General features: G+C 48.4%; 3 protein-coding genes across 3 annotated transcripts; 2 read left to right on the forward strand and 1 right to left on the reverse strand.

Moving 5' to 3' along the window:
* Positions 1–5006: 5006 nt before the first annotated feature.
* On the reverse strand, positions 5007–8827 carry LOC136060832 (olfactory receptor 5B21-like). The gene is made up of 2 exons (XM_065755631.1): positions 8235–8827; positions 5007–5973 (listed from the first exon to the last, which is right to left on the reverse strand). Exons 1-2 carry the CDS (start codon positions 8825–8827, stop codon positions 5007–5009), a joined length of 1560 nt encoding a protein of 519 aa, XP_065611703.1.
* Positions 8828–11477: 2650 nt separating this feature from the next.
* LOC136060833 (olfactory receptor 5AP2-like) lies at positions 11478–12425 on the forward strand. Its single transcript, XM_065755632.1, has one exon. It carries the CDS (start codon positions 11478–11480, stop codon positions 12423–12425), a length of 948 nt encoding a protein of 315 aa, XP_065611704.1.
* A 6249-nt stretch (positions 12426–18674) lies between these two features.
* TBX10 (T-box transcription factor 10) lies at positions 18675–23954 on the forward strand. Its single transcript, XM_065755633.1, has 8 exons — positions 18675–18880; positions 19350–19417; positions 22641–22824; positions 22897–22998; positions 23068–23239; positions 23319–23474; positions 23555–23622; positions 23699–23954. Exons 1-8 carry the CDS (start codon positions 18675–18677, stop codon positions 23952–23954), a joined length of 1212 nt encoding a protein of 403 aa, XP_065611705.1.
* Positions 23955–23968: the final 14 nt, after the last annotated feature.

Below are 23968 nucleotides of genomic sequence, written 5' to 3' on the forward strand. Positions count from 1 at the left end.
CTGTACCTCTTAACCCTTGGCAAGGATGTTTTCAAAAAGTGGCAAGTTTTGCTGTTGTCGATTACTGCTACTTTGACGTTGCCTCTAATCCAATCTTCCTAGTGATTATTTCAACATCATTGACTTCAAAAACTTTTTTCCACCACCTAGCTTGCTTTATAAGACAGAACTTTGGAGAAGCGAATTTATTCTTAATCTTTATATCCTTTTCTCTCTTAATTCCAGGTGCTGTTGTATGTCCACACGTGGATGCCCCTCCCAGAGGCTATTGTCTTCACTATTATTACTTTCCATCTTAGACAGTTGGGATTAGCTGCCAACAGCCTCATTGACCAGGTTAGTATCTATTGCTTTTTCCGTGCTTCACTTAGTGATTCTGAGAGAGACAGAGACGAGGAGTTATTAATTCCTTAACTCTTGAGATGGGCTGTCTTCTGGAAGCAGGAGTGTACCAAGATCAGCAAGTGCTGTGATGTTATTGAGAAACAGCCTCGCTCAGAGGCAGCATCTCAACACCTCGTAATTATGGGAACACTCCAGCTGGAAAGGTACACCAAAGTTCTCCAAATCAGCAATAGGGAACTGATGGGAAACTGTATTTGAGTGCAGTGTCTGTGATAGATAATTAGAGATATCTATTGGAACATCCACACTGCAAATGAATCTAACACGGGAGCTTTGAAGATCAACTTCTTTGTTAATTTGGAAAAGCAGGACTTCTACTTTCCTCTCTACGCCTTTCTGTCTGCCTTATCACTTAAGTTTAAGACTTCATAAATTAGGACTTGACTAGGCATGACTGTCTGTCGTGATATTTAGAGCACTTACAGTGCAGCTTTACATTCAGGCTTTGGAAAAAAATACATGTGATTGCCAAGATGAACATAATTCAGCCTCGGAAGTCATAGGAAACATTCCACCAAATCTGAAAATAAAATGCCACCAAGATCCTGAATACAGTAGTTATGTCATCAAATTAGTAAATGGAGGACATGCTATGGGACAAAATACTTCGAAGGGGGAATGTGTTCCCAGGGTGAGCTTGAACAGAGCTCCCAGCCTCTTGCATGGAGAAAGGTGTGGGTGGGGGCCCTAGGTCAGAGCTGTTAAGGCCATTAGTGCCCTGGGTCACCTGAGGTGAGCACTGAGTCAGCCACAGGAGCACAGGTGAAGGCAATGCACCTGTGTGATGGGAAGGGGTAGAGCCTGGCTCCACCTCTCCCAGACCCCCATTTAAGGGCTGACCACCACCAGGGAAGGATCTCTTCTCGGAGATCCCTCCTGTGTGGAGTCCCCTGCGAGCCTTGTCATCCTGAAGGTGAGCCATCTTCTCTTTTGTATTATTTGTATTCTATCTATATAGACCTACTCAAAATAGACCATCATCTCTACTATTTCTTTGTGAAGTACCATCCTTGGGAGTTATTTACCCCACACTCCTTCAGTAGCAAGATGCACCAAAGTGGGTTTTCTTTATGGTAAGAGGAAGTAGTGGCTCATACAAATTCCTTATCCTTCGCTTTGGCAATGACAGTAAGATGAACCAGTATACGCAAGTATTAAACAAGGTAATGTCTTCGTTTGTTATAAAGAACAATCAGCATTTTCAGTTGTCAGTATAATAGGATATATTCAATAGTCAATAACAAATCAGCTTTTGGAATCAGTACACTTTAAAATTTATTCAGTTTTCAAGGAAGTGTCTTATCTTAATGGTAGTGAACTAAAGATGCCTCCATGTATCGCAGCTCCTAAAGATGCACATTATTAATCTACCACTGTGAATTTGTCCACTCTAAGTTATATATAATAATTATATAGATGTGATTTTTAAGACCAGAATAACAACTGAAAGACAAAGAAGAATGTCTGGATGTCACAGCCCGTAATCTGTGGGACTGTGACTTTCTCTTGCTTTAGGTCTATGTGCACATCTACGTGGCTGCTCTGAGTTAACCTATAAGAAAAACCCCAGGATCAGCCGAACGCTATCAATTAAAAGCTCTAAAAGTGCACGATGACTTGAGGCTTCCTCTTCCAAGCTGAATCATATTTTCCATTTTGAGATTTGCTAACTTGTAGATTTCCTGGAATCCTTTGCAGTAACTATCACCCCGCCTACAGACTTTTGTTCCATCATGTGAGAATTCCCTTCCAACTCATCTGTGACCTGTGGGAATTCACTATTTCTTTCCAAATGAGAGTGGGTGAAGATCTGATTATTTTCTTAAAAATGCATATACGTTAATAAGTCCAAAATTGTAAGCATCTAACCACAAAAATAAGGATTGACTTTTGTGTTGGTTCAACTCACTCTTTGTTCATTTTTAAACACCTCAAAAGAGAGACACGCAAACACACACATGTGATATATATATTCACAACTGGAATTTAGGAAAGACAACAGCGCAGTAGTTAAACGGATGTTTGATTGCAGTGAAATGTGGTCCAAAATTCACTTATTTTAAAATATCTTTTTAATGTTATTCCTCCCTTTGCTAGAGAGGGTAACACCGTATCATAGGACAAAATCATCCTCAAATTTTTCCTCTTGGAACAAATGTACTGAAACTTGTGTGCTCTGATAGCTACAGCAGAAAACATATGTCAGACACGATTCCTACAGCATCTTTCTAAGCATTTCTAGAGGAAGGGCAAACGGGTCTTATATTTTAATAAGACATTACTGAACAAAAAATGATATATTTTTAAATGCCATAGCCGTACTGTGAATGACATACAGGCATGCAAAGAGGTCCTGTCAGTAATGTTGTGTGGTTTGTTTGCACTGGTGCTGAAATATTTAACACACTCGGTATATCTCACTGGGATACTTGATTTTTGACAGAAGGCAGAGCTATTTTTCCTTCTCCGAATAGAAAGCTCTGTAATCAGTAAGTATTTATAGATGGAACCATTTAGGTGAGATAAGCACTTGCAGCTCCCTCTTTTTGGGGTGTTTCTGCTGATATATATGCTGATGGTCACTGACACCAGTATTGTGTTGTAGGACCACAGCATGCCACCATACGGCAGGGACACAAACCACGCACTCTGATTTCTTGAACCACATTAGTTTCAGAAGAGAACAAGCTTTGATAATCATGACAAAACTTCATAGGTCTCTCTGGAAGGCATCCCTTCCTTCTGCCATATCAACTGCACCACTCAGCTTGGTGTCATCCAAAAACTTGCTGAGGATGAACTCGATCCCATAATCTATGTCGTTGACCAAGATGTTATGGAATATTGGACCCAAGACAGACCCCTGGGGGACACTACTCACTACCAGTTTCCACTTGGACGTAGAGCCATTTACAAGAAAACTCTGCATATTTCCAAGTATTCAGTAGATAATGAATTACTCCACCCTTTAAATCCATATCTCACCAACTTAGAGAAAAGGATGTGGTGGGGGGGGACCATGTCAAAGATCTTGACCTCCCAGCCTCTAGTAATCATTCGATCTATGTTTTCCTGAGCACAACCAACTCCAATATTCAACATTATGTAAGAGGGTTTGAAAGTCAGTACTTTGTATAGGTGTTTTATTTTGTTGCATAGGTCAAAAGCAGATGGCAACAAGTGGTCTGATTAGTGAGAACCAACCAAAGCGTGTTAGCTTGACTGACAGAAAGCTATTCCAGCAAGCCTGAGCTCCGTGCTCTCGGCATCCAGCTGCTTAAGGGTGTTTCTATCACATGTGATGATGCTCCACTTCTCAGAGCAGAAAGTGTTCTTTGGAGACCAACACCCCCTTCGTGGCTTAACAAGCCCTTCTGGGGCTTACCAAGAAAGTGTCCTACTCGCCCTGAGAGCTTCTCAGCAGCCCTGGAGTCAACTTCACTCATCCTTCTTAACAAGCCCTGTGGGACTCATTAGCAGGGACTAACAAGAAAGAAACTTTCTTCCTTGTTAACAGCAAGGAGTTCCTCGGCATCCACTTTCTTTGTCGCAGTTGGCCCAGGCTCCAAAGACAGTCACTGGATTGCTGTGTGACACGATCAAGGGCAATCACTCGGGCCTGGCTGACAGCAGTTGGATGCTGTTCCAGGTCCCCCTGACTGAAAGACCCACACCCCATCCCCCCATGCCCTCCAGTTGAATCTCAGACTCCAGGTCAAGGTGTTGTGCAGGACCTGCCCACTCTGCTCTTGGATCTGCTTAGGTCACTCCTCTGCCTTTTTACCTCTACGGAGGCTTTCAAGACGAGGCTGGATGTGGTTCTGGGCAGCCTGGTCTAGTGGTTGGTGATGCTGCCCACGGCAGGGGGTTGAAACTAGATGATCTTTGAGGTCCTTTTCAACCCAGGCTACTTTATGCTTCAATGATACAAAATTTTTCATCCTGTTCCTGACTCTTTTTTGTCCTACTGCTCTGGTATATTAACTGAATTACAACTACCCAATTTGTGGGTCGCTGTCATATATCTCATGATTTATTTTAGGGGAAAGATCACACAATTGTACAGCATGAAGGTAAAGCAGTTAGTGCTCAGACAACAACAATAAGCTCCACGTACTAGAGTGAGAAGAACATACACAGGTTGCCATCCAGGTAAAATCTTGTCATGTATTGCAGCACACTGTTATTCTAATCCCAGTGTTTCTTGCCTTTGTGTGGCTGACAGAAGGGAGGAAATGGGGACTGGGAGAATGTTTCTGAAATGGCATTGCCCAACTGATCAACTCAAACCAAGCTCCTCCTGCAACCCAATCAGGAGCTTGGCTGTACATGCCTCACTCGCATCACCCAGGGACAAAAGGGCTTCAGGTTCTGAATTATCCCTGTCTGTAAATACACAGAAAAGTAACTGAGTGTCCTGATGGGTCAGGAAAAGATGTGATCCAAAGAGCAAGCGTTTAGGAACTTGGTGGAGTTTTTCCTTGCTTTTCTCCCCGCACTCATTCATAGGTGGATGGAGAGCCTTCTTCCTTGCCGTGCAGGAGCAGAGGAGAAAGGCAGGGGTATGAACATGTCTGAGAAGACCTCTCCACTGCCCAAAATCACTCAGGACAGCTAGTTATTAGAGACATCTTCCTCTCCACCGCTTTCGCTAGAGCGTCCTTCACCTCCTTGTTCCTCAGGCTGTAGATGAGGGGGTTCAGCATGGGGGTCACCATGGTGTAGAACACAGAGGCCACCTTGTCCAGGTCCTGGGAGTGCCTGGAGCTGGGCCGTGAGTACATGGAAGCTAGAGATGCATAGAAGAGGGTGACAGCAGCCAGGTGGGATGCGCACGTGGAGAAGGCTTTGCGTTTGCCCGCAGCTGTGCGCATCCTGAGGACAGCGAGCAGGATGTACGTGTAGGAGACGAGGATGGTCACGCTGGTGACGAGCATGTTGAAGCCAACCACAAGAAACATCACCAGCTCATTGGTAGTGGGGTCTGTGCAAGAGATGGCGTAGAGCGGGGGACCGTCACAGTAGAAGTGATCGATGAGGTTGGGACCGCAGAAGGACAGCCGAAGTGCAAACCCTGTGTGAATGGTGGCATTCACAACCCCGAGGAGGTATGAGCCAGCGACCAGCAGGGCACAAACTCTGCTGGACATGGAGAAGGCATAGAGCAGAGGGCTGCAGATGGCCACGTAGCGGTCGTACGCCATGGCTGCCAAGAGGTAGCACTCCGTGGTGGCAAAGACGGCGTAGAAATAAAATTGTGCCAGGCAAGCAGAGTGAGAAATGACCTTCCGTGATGCTGGGAGGTCTGAGAGCACTCGGGGAGTGATGGAGGAGGAATAGCAGATGTCGAGGAAGGACAAGCTGCTCAGGAAGAAGTACATGGGGGTGTGGAGCCGGGAGTCCAGCCTGATCAACGTGATCATGCCCGCATTGCCTAGCAGAGTGATCACATAGATCAGCAAGAAGGCCACAAAGAGGACGGCCTGGGTGCCCCTCTTCTCTGAGAACCCCAAGAGCACAAATTCAGTGGTGGGGGTGTGATTTCCCTTGGCCGTCATCACAGCACAGCTGCAGTAGATGAGCAGAGATGCAGAGAAACACAAAATCAGCATGTTTCCTTCTTGCCCCACAGTCCAAGATCAAAGGAATTGCCTTTTTATTGGGAACAGAAAGGAAGAGAAAGGCAAGGGAAACTGTTATAAAGATCAGTACCGCAGGAAGCCCCAGCAATGCCATTGCTAGGTGCAGAGAGCAAGCTCCTGAGAATGCAGCTTTAAAAGCTGATCACAGTAGCAAGACTATGTCTTCCCAAGGGGGAAGTTAGGTGGTGGCAGGAGTTGCTCACTGTGGAATCCATCACATGCAGTGTCAAGATCTACCCCAGCAAAGGAGTGTTCTGCACGTGGAAAATCCCCTTTCTGACTCATACATGAGTCTCCTCTAGCTGAATTTAGATAAAATGGAGCTTCACAGATCTTCCTCTTCCTTGCCAGGATTTGAATCTGCACTTCCCAGTCAGTTTTCCTGACCTGCAGCAGAACCATTGGCCACGTGGACAGCGATGCTGCAGGTGCTTGCTGCCCTGCAATGTTCTGTCTGTCTGATCCCTGCTGCTGGCTCCCTAACACATCTCTGACAAGCACAGCTTTGGAGAGCCAACGCTGCGTGCCCTCTGATCACCGTGTGATTATTGCAAAGCCAGGAATCACAATTAGCAAAGGCTGTGGGCTTTTCCTCACTGCTAGCAGCTGCCTTCAGCTTAGAAAAGCTGCTTCTGGGTGCCTCGGCTGTGCACAAGAGACCCTGAGCTTGGGTGAGTGACTGCTTTACAAAGAGGTTCCTGCCCAAGTCCTCCCTTCCTGGCAGCTCAGCTCTCCGTGGGGCCCTCGGGCTGACACTGGGTGATGCCCCCCAACTCACCTGTTGGCTCATATCTCAGGACCCTTCCCAGTGCAAGGAGGCACAGAGCTGACCCTTGTTCTCTCCTACACCAACGGCTGATGTGAAAAATGAGCCCGTGTCTCCCCTCGTTTGTGTGAAAGGCAGGAAGGATTCGTGAGCCACGAAGGCCGTCAGCCCTTCACACAGAAAAGCTGCTGTTTCTGTGATGCTTTCCTTATGAATTGTGGCCGGTTCCTCCCCCTGCTTTGATCATGCCAGAGATTTCTCTGGGGAGCTGATAGCTTTGGAGACTGCTCCTTTAGGAGAAGACGCGCGCGCAGAAGTAAACATGACCAATGTCAAAAGTTAACCAAAAGCCTGAGTTTTTCCTACTTCTGTTTAGGTGTGATCTGTGTCCTAGGCACACAGAGAAATGAAAAGGATGGAGGAAAGCGTTCGTGAAGGACTCCTGAACATCAGCACAGGGAGCTGCAGCTTTCCTTTCTGCTGAAATCACTCACAGAATAGCTTCAATCGGTGATGGCTCCAGACAAAATCCACGTTTGCTATGGCTCCACACCTGCCCATCCGTCCCAGCTGCCAAACAGCAAGCAGGTAACACTGGAAATAATCTCCTGAAAGATTCTTTTCACCATAGTGAGCACGTTTGACATCCATCAGACGAAGAGAGGCCTCTGAAAGCATGGTTGTCTCCGTAAGGAGAACTGGTGGTGACTAACCCAGATAGGAAAGCGTATTTTTAGGACTGGTGACTCCTGCTCTGAGATGACTCGAGACACGTTTGAGGAACCTGGAAGCAGAAATTATTATTTGGCTGCAGCTGGGATGAAATAGGGGCTCAGCCTGGACCGATGCTGGACAAGCCAGGCAAAATAACACAACAGGTTTATTGAAGGAGGGTAAAAACCGCAGTCGATACGTCAGAGAATTTTAAAGCAAAATGCAAAAATCACCGTTTTCCCCTGAGTTTGATTTCTAATCATGACAGAGGCTCAATCAGCAGTGTGTTGGTATATTTATCAGAAGCTCATCTCCTTACGCAGCCCTGTGCAGCACCCGCCAGAATTTGGGTGCAGAAAGAGCACAGGCAGTGGATGCTGGAGGGGACCTTCCTCACGGCTCTGCTCAGGGCACTCCTCACCTCCCCGTTCCGCAGACTGTAGATGAAGGGGTTGAGCATGGGGGTCACCACGGTGTAGAAGACGGAGGCTGTTTTCCTTTCCTCTTCTGCACGAGTGGAAAGGGGGTGGAGGTACAGGAAGGCTGCAGAGCCGCAGAAGAGCGTGACGGCAGTGAGGTGGGAGGTGCAGGTGAGGAAGGCTTTGTGCCGGCCCTCCGCAGAGCGCACGGTGCAGACGGAGCACAGGATGAAGGTGTAGGAGACGAGGATGGCCAGGGCTAAGGAGGAGATGATGAAGCCAGCACACGAGAGCATCAGGACCTCGTTGAGCCAGGTGCAGGAGCACGAGAGCTGCAGGAGCGGTGGGATTTCGCAGTAGAAGTGGTTCAGCACGTTCGGGCCGCAGAAGGACAGTTGAAGCAGAGCTGTGGTGTGCACCAAGGCGTTCAGGCTGCCAGCCACGTAGGAGCCCACCACCAGCTGGATGCAGAGCCTGTGGGACATGACAACCAAGTAGTGCAGAGGCAGGTGGATGGCCACGCAGCGGTCATACGCCATGATGGCCAGAAAGAAGGCTTCCGTGGTGATGAATACTAAATAGAAGAACAACTGTGCGAGGCAGCCGTGGAAAGAAATGGCTTTCCTCTCGGCCAGGAGGCCCAGCAGGAGCTTTGGAGTTATGGTTGTAGAGTAGCAGACGTCCAGGAAGGAGAGGTGGCCGAGGAAGAAGTACATGGGCGTGTGAAGGTGAGGGTCAGTCCTGATGAGGACGAGCATGCCAAGGTTGCCCACCAGGGTGGTGATGTAGATGAGGAAGAAAATGGCAAAGAGCAGCTCCTGCAGGGTGGTGAAGCCCAACAGGACAAACTCTGTCACGCACGAGTGGTTTCCCCCTGCCATATAGATGGCTCTCTGTGATGAGGTGTGTCTCTCAATGTCTCAGTGTATGGACACCAATCAATCACTGGCTTCCCCTGATCCCAGCTTTGGATTCACATGTGCTTCACGTAGCCAGCAGGAAAAGAGATCCCCTATTGCATATGTGTGCTGGCGTACATTCGTGAAATTATCCATAGCTTTTCACAGAGGGTGGAGAATCCTTCCTTTCCCTTGCTTGGCTCCTTGCATTCTTGCATGTCATCTCTTTCCAACTGAAATGAATCCATGTGGTTCCTGTGCCTCTCGGGTCTACCCTCAGAAGGAACAGTGCTCCAACATTTGAATTCAGAATAAGGATGGGAATTCAGATGCTCTGTGGTGCAGGCTTATTCTTTCAAGACAGACCTTCACTGTTCTGCTTGTGGCAGGACTCCTGCTTCTGCAACAAAACGGACACGCTGTTAAGAAAACCCTACCCCAATCTGTTGGCCCTCGGATTCCCTTGTTTTCTTTCCAGCTTCTCTACAAACACAAGCCCGGCTCTTCTCATCACTCCTTCTCAGCAATGCCCCCCAGAGCTCACCTCTGGCTTTCCCTCCTCTGCATGAGGAATCAGAGTTTGCTGTGATCTCCCAAATCCCATCTGTGCTCTGCTCCTTCTGAGCTCGGCCAGATGGCACTCACGTAAACTTACACCAGCACCAGGATTACAGCTGCTGTTGAACGTCCATTGTTCTCTTTCTCCTCTGCTTTCAAATATGTTGCACGTTTTTATTGCATTAATTTGCCTCCATACGTTGGAGCTTCTGCACTTCTCTTCCCCGTTGCCACCAACCCAAGCACAGATTGAAGCTGATCGGCTGAGTGATGGCAGAGGATCGTGCAGGATGCGCACAGCACTGCTGGCAGAGGCACTCAGCCTCGCGGCACCCAGCACACAGCCACCCCAAACGTTCTCAAGTAATCACCCTTTCTGCTCTGCTGTGTTCTGCATCCTTCTCAGAAATGCACTCCCTGCTCCTGGGGCTGAAGCTGCTGCACAGCCTCCATCACTCTGTCTGCCACCAGAACGGGATCCTCGTGAGCTCCCTGGTGTGGCACGGAGATTTAAGCTTTATCCTACACCCACAGGACAAATTGCCAAAGGTGCACTGGGGCACCTCACAAGCAGTGATCTTTCCCCAAAGGCCCTGCTTACTTCAATTTTCCACTTCTTCTCTAATGCGTTCTTGCACCATTGCTTCCCAGTAGGAAGATCCTCTGAGCTGCTCCTTCCAGCAGCGCTCGTGTGGTCGCAGCCCTCACAACTCACAGGTTTGCCCAAGGGCAGGATGCAATGCAAAGGGTGTTGGGTAGTGGGCATGGACTCAAGCAGCTCTGCTGTGAACACGTGCAATAAGGTGTGTTAATTTCAGACAGCATATAAGTTATATATATGTATTATTTTCTTTTATTTTCCACTGGCCACATACCTTGTGATTCAGTGTCACACCATGTTCCCTATTTCTGCTGTTCTAGTAAAAGTAAACAGTGAAAAGAATAAACAAAAAATCAAAGAAGAGAAAAGACGAGATCTTCTTGTGTTATCCTCTGGAGATGAGCTTCAAATATTATGCTCTGTTCCATTGCACTCCTTCTCTTTCTACACGTTTTATTCCACTCCATCCCTTCCATTCCTTTCAGTTCCCTCCAGTTATATTTCATCCCATTCAGTTCCAGTCAATTCTATTCCACTCTATTCTATCACAGGGGAAATTTACACACATCTAAATGCAATCCTTCAGGCTGGGAAAGGAATCTCAGTATCTCTTCCCTTCTCTCTTCCACCACACCATCAGTCCTCTCCGCTTTGTAGCACAGCAGTACAATTGTTTCTTCAGGAAGGAGAAGCTTCGGGAAGAAGGCACTTCCATGTGCCTTGAAGTGGCAGGGAGAAAAGTGGGAAACAGCAAAAATAAAGAAGGAAAGGTTTCTAAAGCCCGGGAGGATTACCACTCTGAGGAGCTGAGAAAGGTGATGTCAGACCCATTAAGAGGTGTATGGGCAACTGCACGCATCCAGGGGAGGAGAATAAAACCTGGAGCTCCACCTGCAAGGCACTGCTTTGGGTGCCCTGCAAACAAGCACAGAGATGCTCTGTTGCACCAACGCAGGAGTGGCTGCACAACACAGGGAGGGTGGAGGAGTCCTGAAGAGTGGGACAAGAGGTGGGTGGAGGAATGTTGTTAGAAGATGGGGATTTCCTTTTTGTTCTGTGCATCCTGCATGTTTTGCAGCTAGCTTCTAGGAAATCTTTCAGTTTCGTATTGAAGGGCCTCAATGGGAGCACAGAAATGGCAGAAGTGGAATATTCGTTATAATATTTCCTCCCAACGCAGCTGATTTTTGTCCAGGTAGATTCTTTGGAGGCTCAGGATCATGTCCAAATGCTGGCACGATTGAGATTCGTCTGGTGGGAAGGGGCAGCAGGGAAGAGCAGGAAAGAAGACATCCTTTCTGTTTTCGTTCGATATCTGCTGTCTCTAGAGGCAACTCTCAAACTGCTCCTCAAGGAATAATGCAGATGTCCTTATCTGTGACTCAGGACAGACACCATCCAATGTGCAGGAGGGACCTGGACCACAGCCACGCCACTTTCCAGCACGTCCTGCCCTTGTTTCCTCCACCGACCATGGTGTGGGCAAATCGCTCCGTGGTGACAGAGTTCACTCTTGCGGGGTTCAGTGATGGCCCGGACCTGCAGGACGTGCTCCTTGTGGTGTTCCTCACAATGTACCTCATCAACCTAATAGGAAATGTGGGGATGATCCTCTTAATCAACCGCGAACCCAGGTTGCACTCCCCCATGTACTTCTTCCTAAGCCACCTATCCCTCCTGGACGTCAGCTTCTCCTCCAGCGTCATCCCAAAGTTCCTCCTCAGCCTCCTGGCAGGGAGCAGAACCATCTCCTATGCGGGATGCCTCACTCAGTTTTACTTCTACGTCTCGTTTGGCACAGCAGAATCCTTCCTCCTGGCCGCCATGGCATACGACCGCTACGTGGCCATCTGCAACCCACTCCGCTACACATTGGTGATGTCCCGGGCACTGTGCCTGTGCCTGGTGGCCAGCTGCTATGCAGCAGGGGCCCTCAACTCTGCCGTGCACACGGGTGCCATGCTTCGTCTCTCCTTCTGTGCCTCTGGCATCCTGGACCACTTCTACTGCGAAGGGAAACTGCTCTTTGCCCTCTCGTGCTCCGACACCAGCATCAACAATATCCTGATGCACGTCTTTGCCAGCTGCATTGTGATCACCACCAGCACGGCCACCCTGCTGTCCTATGGCCGCATCCTGGCCACCGTGCTGCAGACCCGCTCCCCTGGGGCCAGGCACAAGGCCTTCTCCACCTGCACCTCCCACCTCTCGGTGACTCTCCTCTTTTACGGGTCGGTTGCCTTCATGTACATGCGGCCTGGAGCCAGGAGGTCAGCCAAGCTGGACAAAGTGGCTTCCTTGTTCTACACCGTCGTCACTCCCATGCTCAACCCCTTCATCTACAGCCTGAGGAACCAGCAGGTGAGGGATGCCCTGAGCAGGGTGACGAGGGAGTGCCACAGACATCAGGGCGGCTTTTAGTTGGACATTGCCAGGTTGTGCTTTCCATGGAGCACACCTGGAGGAAGGGGAAGGGTGTTGAGGGCTCTGTCCTAGGGAAGGTGGGATGTAGGCAGTGTGGGAGAGCCCCACACAGAGGTGTGCTTGTCACTTGTAGAGTGACAGGTGAAGGCTGAAGGTACCAGCTACAAGTTGGAGTCAAAGAAGAAACGCATCTCTTTATTTCCTCATTTCAAATTCGAGCAAACATGAAGGGAAATACCTTCTCTTCAGCAGAGGTGGTTTTTCTCTCCTGCTGGACAAAAGCAGACCACCATGGGTGGAACCTCAGGAAAGCGTGAACACTCCCATCCAGAATGCTTAAGAGAAGTTCAGTCACACGTCGTATGTACTGGACAACAGGAGCTCATTGTCACCTAAATCCTTTGTTACATCTCACGCATACTTCTCAGCGCTATTGGGGTCTCTCTTTGTCATGGTTCTCCGAGTGTCCCTCAGGGAGGTCAGCATGGGGCCATCCCAGTGCAGAACTCTGGATCCCACTTAGCAGCACTGCTCCAAGTGGAGCTTTAGTTATTAAAGCTCAGAAGAGGAGGACCTTCACCACAAAGGACGTGTGGGCTTTGGGGACTTTGGGATTATCCTCTCTGGAGGTAGTGCCTTCTGGGGCTTACCGAGAAAGTGTCCTACTCGCCCTGAGAGCTTCTCAGCAGCCCTGGAGTCAACTTCACTCATCCTTCTTAACAAGCCCTGTGGGACTCATTAGCAGGGACTAACAAGAAGGAACTTTCTTCCTTGTTAACAGCAAGGAGTTCCTCGACATCCACTTTCTTTGTCACAGTTGGCCCAGGCTCCAAAGACAAAGGCAGTCACTGGATTGCTGTGTGACACGATCAAGGGCAATCACTCGGGCCTGGCTGACAGCAGTTGGATGCTGTTCCATGTTCCCCTGATTGAAGCACCCACACTCCATCCCCCCATGCCCTCCGGTTGAACTCAGACTCCAGGTCACGGTGTTGTGCAGGACTTGCCCACTCTACTCTTCCTTCTTCTTTTATTCCTGCTTATGATCAGAAGCTCAACCAGGGAAGCACTTTGTTAGATGGTATTTTGGGCCAAAGTCGCTCTCCACGTGTCGCACATGGAGCCAGTCAGTCATGTTTCTCCAGAGTAAGAAAAAGAGGCTCAAGGGAGGATTTATTGCTCCTGCAGCCAAGTCAAAGAAGCTTGTAGTGAGGTGTAGGTTGGCTGCTCCTCACAAGCAACAAGAAATAGGATGAGCGGAACTCTCCTCGAGTTGTGCTGTTGTTGATTTTAAATCTCCCAGAACACATTCAGAAAGACAAGATTTAGAAGGAGACAAGACTTTATTCTATACACTGTGAAATAAGTGATTTTTTTCCCACAACTCAAGCGCACGGAGTCTTTACCCTTGCTTCTGTTTCTAATCAAAAGTTTTCACTATATTCCTACCTAATACCAAAGTCACACCTATCTATTACTTAATCATAGCATCATTTAAGTGGGAGGTATCTGATTTTTCTGTGCTTGTGCAGGGGTCTTTGGTGGTCTTCAGTAATTGCTTGGGGAAGATATCCCACTCCTCACTTTATCCATATTTGGGCTCAAGGACTTTTAGTCTCTTCTGGTTGGTTACTGTTTTGTACTTGTGCTTCAAGGATGTCTGTCCTTGTAGTTCTTATCTTCCCAACAACGTTCCTCATCTAGTTTAAGATATCCACATGATTCCTCACCATTGACTAATAAGCAGTCTAGGGCTGACCTTGCCTGTGACAGTGCTCCACTCTTGTCCTGGACTTGCTTTTAACTATTAAAGCAGTGTATGTGAACTGCTGAGTCGCAGCCTGGACCCCTGATTGAACACCTGGAAAAAAAGACCCAGCCAGCCCTGGGAACACAGGTGAAGGCAATTCACCTGTGTAACTGGAAGGGGTGGAGCCAGGCTTAGATCTCTTTTAAGGGCTGACTGCCATCAAAAAAGGCTCTTTTGTTGCAGATCTCTCCTTTTGGACTTCTTTTCTGTATATCTGGATCCTCAGAGGCGGGTGAGTGTTCCTTCTTTTCTTTGTGTATATCTTCTCGTTCGCACTGGTCCTTCTGCTGTTACAACCACCCTGCCTTGAAGCATTTGCAAGGCTTTCTACTGGCTGTGTGAGGTCGCATAATAATATCCTGTTCTCAAAAAGCCTTTGTTCCAGGTGCAAACAAAAGCTTGAAGTCCCCAGCCTGTGTGAATGCTGCAAGAGGGCCCCTGCCATGCGATGGCCACAAGTTGTGCCAGGAAAGGCTTAGATTGGATATGAGGAAAAGCTTCTGAAGGAGTGATCAGATGCTGGAATGGCCTGCTTAGAGAAGTGGTGGAGTCACTGTCCCTAGAGCTGTTCAAGAATTGTCTAGACAAAGTGCTCAGGGATATGATTCACTCGCCTTTGTGGGTAGGGATGGTGATAGGATGATGGTTGGGCTAGATGATCTTGTAGGTCCATTCCAACCTAGTGTTTCTATGGTTCTGTATGTCCGTATTTCCAATCTTTTTATCCTTCCCCTGAATTTTATAGATAGTGGACTTATTCTCCATGAAGAGCAAGGGGTTAAAGCTCCTACAGTAAGCTGATGATTAGGAGATGGAAGAATAATAGAAGAATAATAGTCTCACACTGAATTTAACCTCCTAAACCTCCAGTGTATTCTAAATTTCTACAATTACACCCTACGCCTGTGGTTTTCTGTGCTTCAGTATGATTTCAAACCTGTTCTTGTCTGAAGCTAGTATAATTATATTTCAGTTTACAGTCTCTTTATAGCAGTCCTTTTCTCTGGACTTGTAATTATTCCTTCGTATGTTGGATTTGGATCTGATTCTGAACTTAACTCTCATTGAAGACACCATGGGAGCTTCTCAGCTTGTGTCCATCCGCTTCTTAAGGGCCTATTCTATGAGGTGAAGTGCCTTCTTGTGAACCTCCTATTACACTAATGGTTCTCAGTTTGGTGGTCTTCTTGGGGCCTAAAATCCCCCACTGAAGTGGATCTTTACTTGTCTTTGGTATTTATAGGCAAGTGGTGATATCTGTAAGATTCTGTTACTTCTCAAATTCGTTCATTCAGTGCAAAACTAGGTTATTTTCCAACCCATTGGCCTTTAACCTATAAAACAATATAATTAAAGCTCTAGCCTCTGTATAATTACCAATCGAAAATTAAAATCACATTAAAGAGAAAAATAATCAGTAAGCCTCAGGAACATTCCAATTCAGTATAGGCCAATGGGTGGTCCTAGGTACAGTTCATCAAGCTTCCTGAGTTAGCTTAAACCTCAAAGAGGCTCTGCTCAAGTCCTTTTATTTTCCACTTATCCTTTGGAAGTCCTTTCTTAATTTGGGTATAGTGGTGCCAATGTCCAGTTCCTTCCAATTTCGCTGCAGTGTTTGTGGTAAGAAGAGTTTGATAAGGTTGTTTCCACCTTTTCTTTAAATGCTCGTTGTAGAATCGTAGAATTGCTCAGGTTGGGAAAAACCTTCTAGATCACACCTCAGCCACTAAGTTTGTCCCTCTATCTGATAGCGTTCCCAATGGGATCCCACGTAGAGGGATAATCTATTTTGATCAGGCTTACTTCTCACGTCTGGATAGTTCACAAGGGAAAAGCTTCACGCCATCCAGAAAAAGCATCAGCCCACATCAATCCATATTGATGCCCATTTTGTTTCAAGTGTTTGGAAAAGTATACTTGTAGCTGGTTGCCCTGAGTACCTCTCCTTTTATTCTGCCCTAGTAGGGGTCTTGATTGTATGCAGGGGTTATTCTTTTGACAGTTCTCACACATTTGTACGTGGCCCTTGCTTATTTTTCTCATTCCTGGTGTGTGGGGTTTTAGTGCATGAATAAGAGCTTCTGTTCCCCAGTGAGTGCCTTGATGCTTTGCATTCATTATTTTTTCCATTGCACGTTTTGATATTGCTACTTGATTGACTTTCAGTAATCCACCACTCACTCTCATCCTCACTTGGCTGCAATAGATCTGCCAAGTGCTCCTCAAGATGCAATAAGAAGCACCTTCTAAGTCTGTGTGCTTTTCAGGCCATGCTTCCATCATTTGTCTGTTTGTGGTTCATTTCGCAGCTCGGTCTACTTGGCAGTTACCTGAAACTTCAGGAGTATCCCCAGACTGTTGGGCTTTAAGACACAAAATGAAAATGCTATAATCACGTGATTCTACATTCCACTTTGGTCAATTCATAATTCATAACAGTTTCTGTATTAATTCCCCGAATTTAATTGGGTTGTCTTGGGAGCTTAGCAGTCCTCCCTCCTTCCAAATTTCTCCGTGTGTGTATACCATGCTGAATTTGGAATCAGTCCTTACGTTGGCTCTTTCCTTCAGCCATTTCCAAAGCTCTCGTGAGAGCTATCAGCCCTGCTTTCTGTGTAGAAATATTTCCTGGAAGTGGCTGGGCTTCTAGTTCTCCCCCAGGTGTCACTATTGCATAGCTAGCTTGATGGCTACCATTCATAGCAACCAATCCTTAATTTGGTGTCCACAATCCAGGCTATCCTGATGTACATAGGAGAGCTCGCAGTTCCCGCTTTGACTTTGAGTCTGATATCTTATATGTCACCTCCTTTTATTGGACCCGTGGACTTTGGTGTCTTTGGGTGATGGTAAATCCTGTTCAGCTACTTTGGATCACCTTTGGATTTCAGCAGACTTACCAGCGTCCAGGACTTCACCAGGGGACTCTGATTTCTGATTCTCTTCCTGAACCCCCCCCCAAAAAAAACCAAAAAACTCGAGCTTCTAAAAATTTATTTTCTAGTACTTGTATCCTTATTATTCCTTTATCAGAAGTTATCTGCTTGTTCAGCAAATCTCTTCCTAATGAAGGAGTTGGACACTCGGGAAAATACAAGACTCTACTGTAATCAGGGGTTCTGGTGGGGATCCCTCTGAGGCCATCCCCCAGCACTCGTTATCCAAGTTCACAGCTCATAGATTTGCCATATGCAAATTCTTTCCCTCCCGTTGATTCCTTCTTTCTGGTTTAATAGATATTCTCCTTTCAATACCAATACAATACCTGAGGTCCAATTCCTCAGCACCTTGTACACTGATTCTTCCCCAACAGTGGGATCGACTGAAATCTGGATTCAAATTGTTCTCTTCTATTATCCCCACTGGGAAAAAAAACTCCGTCCTCCTCTTTATCTTCCTATGTCTCCATAATCTTCTTACATTTTTCACCTATATTACACACTGAATAGTACTGTTTTATTGTAGACTTTTCCCTCTGTTTTTCCAAAGCTGGAATGTTTGTATTCTTACACACTAACCAGCATTTCTTATGGATTTTGTGGTAGTTTCTTAGTCCAAAAAAGCAAATCCACATATGCCCTTTATCCCATTTTCTTTCCTTTCTACAAAAAATAATCTTTAATTGCAAAACTGTATTATAATTCAAAGTGTCATTCACTAGCCACCTTTCTTGGTCTTCCAGAGCACGCATTGCCCCCCACTCATTACAATTCATTATCAATTTTCTTCAACTTCGGAGTAGGTTTGGGTGACACTCCCTAAATACATTTGTTTTAGGAGCTTTGTGTTCTGTGGATTGTGCATTAACCACATTATTGACCAGAAATGACAGCCTTAATCAAAATTAACCTCAGCCAACTTCCCTGAGTTCTGGTCGTCGCTGTCACAGTGTGCAGGAAGGTTTCAAAATACCAACTTTAAGGCACCAGTTCCTTCATTTCATAAAATTTCAGTGTGTCCCTGTTGAATACCAAACAGCTGCTCAGCAGTGGCTGGAAATTTGAAAAGGGAATCCTTCTGGAGTTCTCCAGTGCCCACTGACTTAAAACTTTCTTATTTATGGCAGTCTCAGATCTCTGAAGAGAAACATCCTGTCTTGGGAAGGTTGTTTATCAGGACCTCTGGAAATTAAAGTAGAGCTGAAGTGGAAAACTCAGACAAAAATATCAAATAATTGGCTTTTGAGACATCAGTGCCAGGAAAGGTTGAGGCTGGACGTTAGGAAAAAGATCTTCAATAAAATTGTCGTGAAGCGTTAAAACTAGCTGCCCAGGGAACCAGTTGAGTCACTGTCCCTAGAGGTATTTAAAAGTGGTGTAGATGTGGTGCAATGCTGTGAAATGACATGCAGTTGTGGGCGTGGTTAGTGAGAGATGGCAGTGCCAGGTTAATGGCTGGACTTGATTTTAGAAGACTCGTTCAAACGACATGACTCCATGATGCTCAATGACCGCTTTTCACAGCTCAAGGGCATCAGTGGGTCACCAGGGACAGGCAGATTGTGCCTGACCAATCTAGTGGCCTTCTATGATGGAGTGATGGCGTTGGTGGACAAAGGAAGGACACCTGATGTCATCTACCTGTACTTGGGCAAGACCTTTGATGTGGTCCTGCACTACGTCCTTATCTCTAAGTTGAAGAGGTATGGAGTCTATTAGGTGGATAAGGAGTTGTTTGAATGACAGCAGCCAGAGGGTTGTGGCTCAGGTGGAGGCTCCAAGGAATCCCACGGGGGTCTGTCTTGGGACCAAGATCTTCAATATCTTTATCAATGGCATGGACAGTGGGATTGAGCGTACCCTCAAGCAAGTTTGCAGATGACACCAAGCTGAGTGGTGTAGTTGATAAAATAGAAGGGATGATGTTGACCAGAGGGACTTGGTCAAGAAGAAGCGGGCCTATGTGACCTTGATGAGGTTCAACAAGGCCGTGCGCGAGGTGCTACGTCTGGGTCAGGATGTGAGAATGTTTGGACTGGATGATCCTGGAGAGGTCTCTTCCAACTTTGGTGGCTCTATGATTCTGTTGTTATTTGAAGGCCAATCTGCTACTGATAGTTCCCAACACACAGGTCGTATAATTGAATGGCCTCATTTGTTTATCCTTTTCAGGTTCTTCTCCTGGCTCTGGGTCCTCCTTCATGTTCTAGGTCCTCAGGGTGTAGACCAAGGGGTTCAGCGTGAGGGTCACCACAGTGTAGAGCATTTCAATCCACTTGTCTTCTTCAGTTGACTAGCTCAAGTGTGGCTTTAAATAAGAGGGGGCATTCCTTCCTCTCTCATTGAGGGGTGACAACTGTGGAGTAGAGATGGTTTACCAAAGTCAAATTGCTCAGGAAAAACAGTACATGGGAGCACGGAGCTAGGGCAGGTTCTGTTTTTTATCCCCGTTATCCTAGAAAAGTGGTGAGATAAACTACCAGAAACACCCTAAAAAGAGAGAGCTGAAGTTCTAGCTTATCTGTGAGCCCCATCAAGATGAATTTGGCCACCTGTGTGCAGCTTGTCCTTCAGCTTTTCATAAACGAGCACAGCAGATCATGGTCAAAGTTCTGTAAGTTTCTTACACTGAATTCACAAAACCAATGCTGCAGCCTGAGAGGATGGACCAGGAGGAGCTGTCTCAGGAAGCACACTTGAGAAAAACAGCCTGATCCTAATGGAGAAAATTTTGAATTAAATCTGGCTAGGGGAACGTGAAGGGCTTCTTCAAATCCATCCATAACAAAAGGAAAACTAGAGAAAATGTGGGCCAGCTACTGAGTGGGCAGGGACGCTGACAGTAGAGAGGGTACAGAAAAAGCAGATACTGAATATTAACCTTGCTTCGGTTTTCACTGCCAAGGCCAGCCCTCAAGAGATCCCTGGTTCAGGAGATCAAGGAGAAGGTCTGGAGAATGAAGACTTCTTGATTGGGGTGATCACCAGGGTGTAGAGCATTGAGAAAACTTGACACACAGTCCATGGGTCCTGATGGGATGTACCCGTGAGTGCTGAGCGAGTTGGTGGACATCACTGCTAGGCCACTCTAGATCATCTTTGGAAGGTTGTGGCCATCAGGAGAGGAGCCTGAGGTCTAGGAGAAAGCCAGCATCACCAGCCTTCAAAAAGAGCAAGAAGGAGAATGCAGGGAGCTGCAAGCCAGTCAGCCTCACATCCATCCCTGGGAAAGGGGATGGAGCAGCTTATTCTGGATGCATGCAGAAGGCAATAAGGCGATCAGGAGCGGGCAGCTCATGCAGCAGGTTGTATTCATAAGGCATGGAATGACCATGGCTGCGTGCGGGCCTGGGACGTGTTTCATGGACAGGGGATATGGGAAAAGATCAGTAGGCACTTGCTCTTTTGGAACTGATGCCACCCATTCTTTGGGCTTTATGTTGGAGCTGGATATGGATCTCAGGCTGCGATTTCCTGCTGTGAATTTGCCACAAAGCAAACTCCAGTGATGTCTCCCTTGGCAGAGTGACAGCTGTGTTGATAACGCAGGAATGGGAAAGCAAACAAGGTGGGAGGGAAACACCCTGTGCAGTCTGAGAGGCTTTGCTCTAATCTGATGAGAAAGACAACCACCGAGTGGATTAAATAGTAACCAGCAAAAAACTCAGGACAAGAAACTCAGCTCTGCTGCTGTGTTGTCTGACCCTGAATGCATAGGGCAAGGCTAGCCAGTGGTCATGTGCCAATAAATCAGCAGATCACCGTCACCCTGATTTGGTTTGATTGTTTCTTCCTTGCCTCACCACCAACCCAAATCCTTGCACGGCTCTGAGGTATCACTAGGGTGCTAAGTTCATCACGATCCTCGTGGTTTTAGAATCATTAAAGTTGGGGAAGACCACTAACCCCATCTGGCATTTGCTAGCAGCCTCCTTCAGGGAGCATCACCTCTGCTGTACCTCAGACTGCTTTGCAGTGCCTTCACTCACAACAGAGGTCGCCCGACTGCAGTCTGTAATTTCTCAGCTGTTAATCATTGAATGATATCTCATGGTAAACGAGGAAGAACAGTTCCTGTGAAGCATATCAAGTTGCTTGCTGTCGTCTTTTCTTTTCTTGCTAAAAGTGTTTGTGTCCTGAGGCCTCGTGTGATGGCATTTAATGGCTTTATAGTATTTCTTTGATTTCCTGGAGTAATAGTATCTCTTTTGTCCCTACGTGCTAAGCAGAAGACCCAGCCCGTGCTGCAGGTGTACTGTGGAGGTTTTAATAGGTAGAGGATAACACTATCAGATGGTGATGCACAGAGAGGACAAGATCAGGCCCTATGGCTTCGTGCTCTGTCATGCCCCAACGCCCCTCTGTTTCAAGTGTTCACTGGTGTGATAAAGTGGGCTGATCTATTGCTGACCCAGATTTTTCCACCCTGAGACCCTTGGTTTGTAGGAAGTCCACTGAGGGACACCAGTGGGTTAGCGTTATGGTCCCAGCACAACCACTGCATTCATGGCTTGAAAATAGGAAGTTGGCAGCCTTGGGGAGGAAGAAATGAAACAGCAAAAGATGCTGATGCCCAAAAGCGCCCGTTTTCACAGGCGTCATGGTTTCCAAGTCAACCATCCCCTGTTGACAAAACTGTATGCAGCTCTCCCACCTGCCCCCAAACTGGGGGTCTTATTCCCACCCCAGTGAGGGAAGACTTCTATGTGGGAAAACACTCTGCTGATGGAGACCAGGGAGGGTCAGTAATTGCCGAAAAACAGAGGAAAGCAGAAAAATCGACTACGAGGAGTGCAGTGCTGAGCCCTGCCCTGGCTGTCATATCACCTCACACCTCCTTATCTCCTGCTCAATGCTGGCCCTGTGGCTGACAGCAGGAGATGGATGGGGCCATGCTGTTGCCGCAGGGGATGCAGGCAACGAGGTGATGGATGTGGGGACTGGAGGAGGTGGTGGCCCCCCTCTTCTTCTGCACACCAGTCCCATTCCCCAAAAGGTAGTGCTGGCCCCAAATGAAGGGACTTCAGCTCCCACCTGGCGTCCCCGTCACCCCAGCTGGGCTGGTTAGTGCATCATAGTTTTGGAATTGCTCACCATCCCCAGGGCACACCCAGACCCATCTGGGGGTCCCAAAGACATCGCTACCCCTCCTGTCCATCACTGGGGTGCCAAGGCATGAAGCCAGACGGGGGGGGTGGGGGTGGGGTTGTGCTCCCATCAAGCTCCAGCCCCCTTGTCTCCACCCCCAAGCAGGGAGATAAAACCCCTCAGTGTTCTGTAGGGGCTGCAGTCTGGAGCTGGCAGAGTTGCAGTCGCTTCCTACCCACCCATGGCAGGTAAAAAGCAATAGGGTGGGGGATAACATCGTGCCACGCTGGGAACCCCCACCTGGAGGAGGAGACGTGATGGGTGGCTTCCGAAAGTGGGGTGCAGGAACCTCAGCACCTATTGCCCCCTCTGCAGCCTTCCTGGCCGCTCCCAGTGAGGGCCCCCCCACAGGCACTGTTTCTGGGTGGGCGTGTGAGGGAGCAGGGGCCGGTGGCAAGAACCGCCGCGTGTGCCATGCCGTGGCAAGGCTGGAGATGGGCAACCTCTGGGAGGAGTTCAACCGCCTGGGCACCGAGATGATCGTCACCAAGGCAGGCAGGTAGGCGTGGTGGTGGGACGCCGGGGGGTGGGAGGGTGGGGGGCACCCCTGTGGCTTCCCCCCTCCCCGCAGGAGGATGTTCCCCACCTTCCAGGTGAAGCTGTCAGGGCTGGACCCGTTGGCCGACTACGTCCTGCTGATGGACTTCGTGCCACTGGATGACAAGAGATACCGGTGGGGATGGAGAGGGATGGGGACGCGACGGGCACACCTCGATGGTGCTGAGCTCCCTTGGCTCCCCAGGTACGCCTTCCACAGCTCGTCCTGGCTGGTGGCTGGCCGTGCTGACCCAGCAGCTCCTGGTCGTGTCCACTTCCACCCCGACTCACCGGCCAAGGGCGCCCAGTGGATGAGGCAGATCGTCTCCTTCGACAAGCTCAAGCTCACCAACAACCTCCTGGATGACAACGGCCACGTGAGGATATGGCGTAGGGTAGGGATGTGGGGCGCACGTGAGGTGAGAGTCCAACCACCCACCCTCTGCCCTACCCCAGATCATCCTCAATTCCATGCACCGCTACCAGCCCCGCTTCCACGTGGTGCTGGTGGACCCCCGGCGCGACAGCGAACGCTTTGCCCACCAGAACTTCAAGTCCTTCAGCTTCCCCGAGACGCAGTTCATGGCAGTGACAGCATACCAGAACCACCGGGTGAGCTGGGGAAGAGGGGGGAGGACAACGGGGTGCCCCCCGGCCCCCCCTGATCCCGCTCGCTCCCCTTTCTGCTGCAGATCACCCAGCTGAAGATCGCCAGCAATCCTTTCGCCAAAGGGTTTCGGGACGGCGAGCCTGAGCCATGGTAATACCCCCCCCCACCACCACGATGCCATGGTGATGGCCGCATCCTCAGCACCCCCTTGCCCTCCCTCTTACAGGTGTGGGGCCACGCTGTCCCTCCCCCAGGCCACCACGCAGGACAAAGGTAGGGGGGCCAGGGGCCGTGCTGCCCCCCCGCTGCTCCCCCGCAGCCATGAGGCATTGGCTCCTGTGGCCCCCTCGGGTTTCTCTGCATCCCACTTCCAGCCCCTCCCCTACCCACCCCCCGGTGTCTACATGGGGGCCAAGCCCCGTGCCAGCCCTTACCCCCTCCCTGCCCTGCAGTCAGATGGCTTTGGCTATGGGCAGCAGTGAGGGCTCGTCCCTGT

The sequence above is a fragment of the Cyrtonyx montezumae genome, unplaced genomic scaffold (genome assembly GCF_038088225.1).
Source record: "Cyrtonyx montezumae isolate F1298 unplaced genomic scaffold, pur_monq_1.0 scaffold_10, whole genome shotgun sequence".
NCBI lineage: Eukaryota > Metazoa > Chordata > Aves > Galliformes > Odontophoridae > Cyrtonyx > Cyrtonyx montezumae.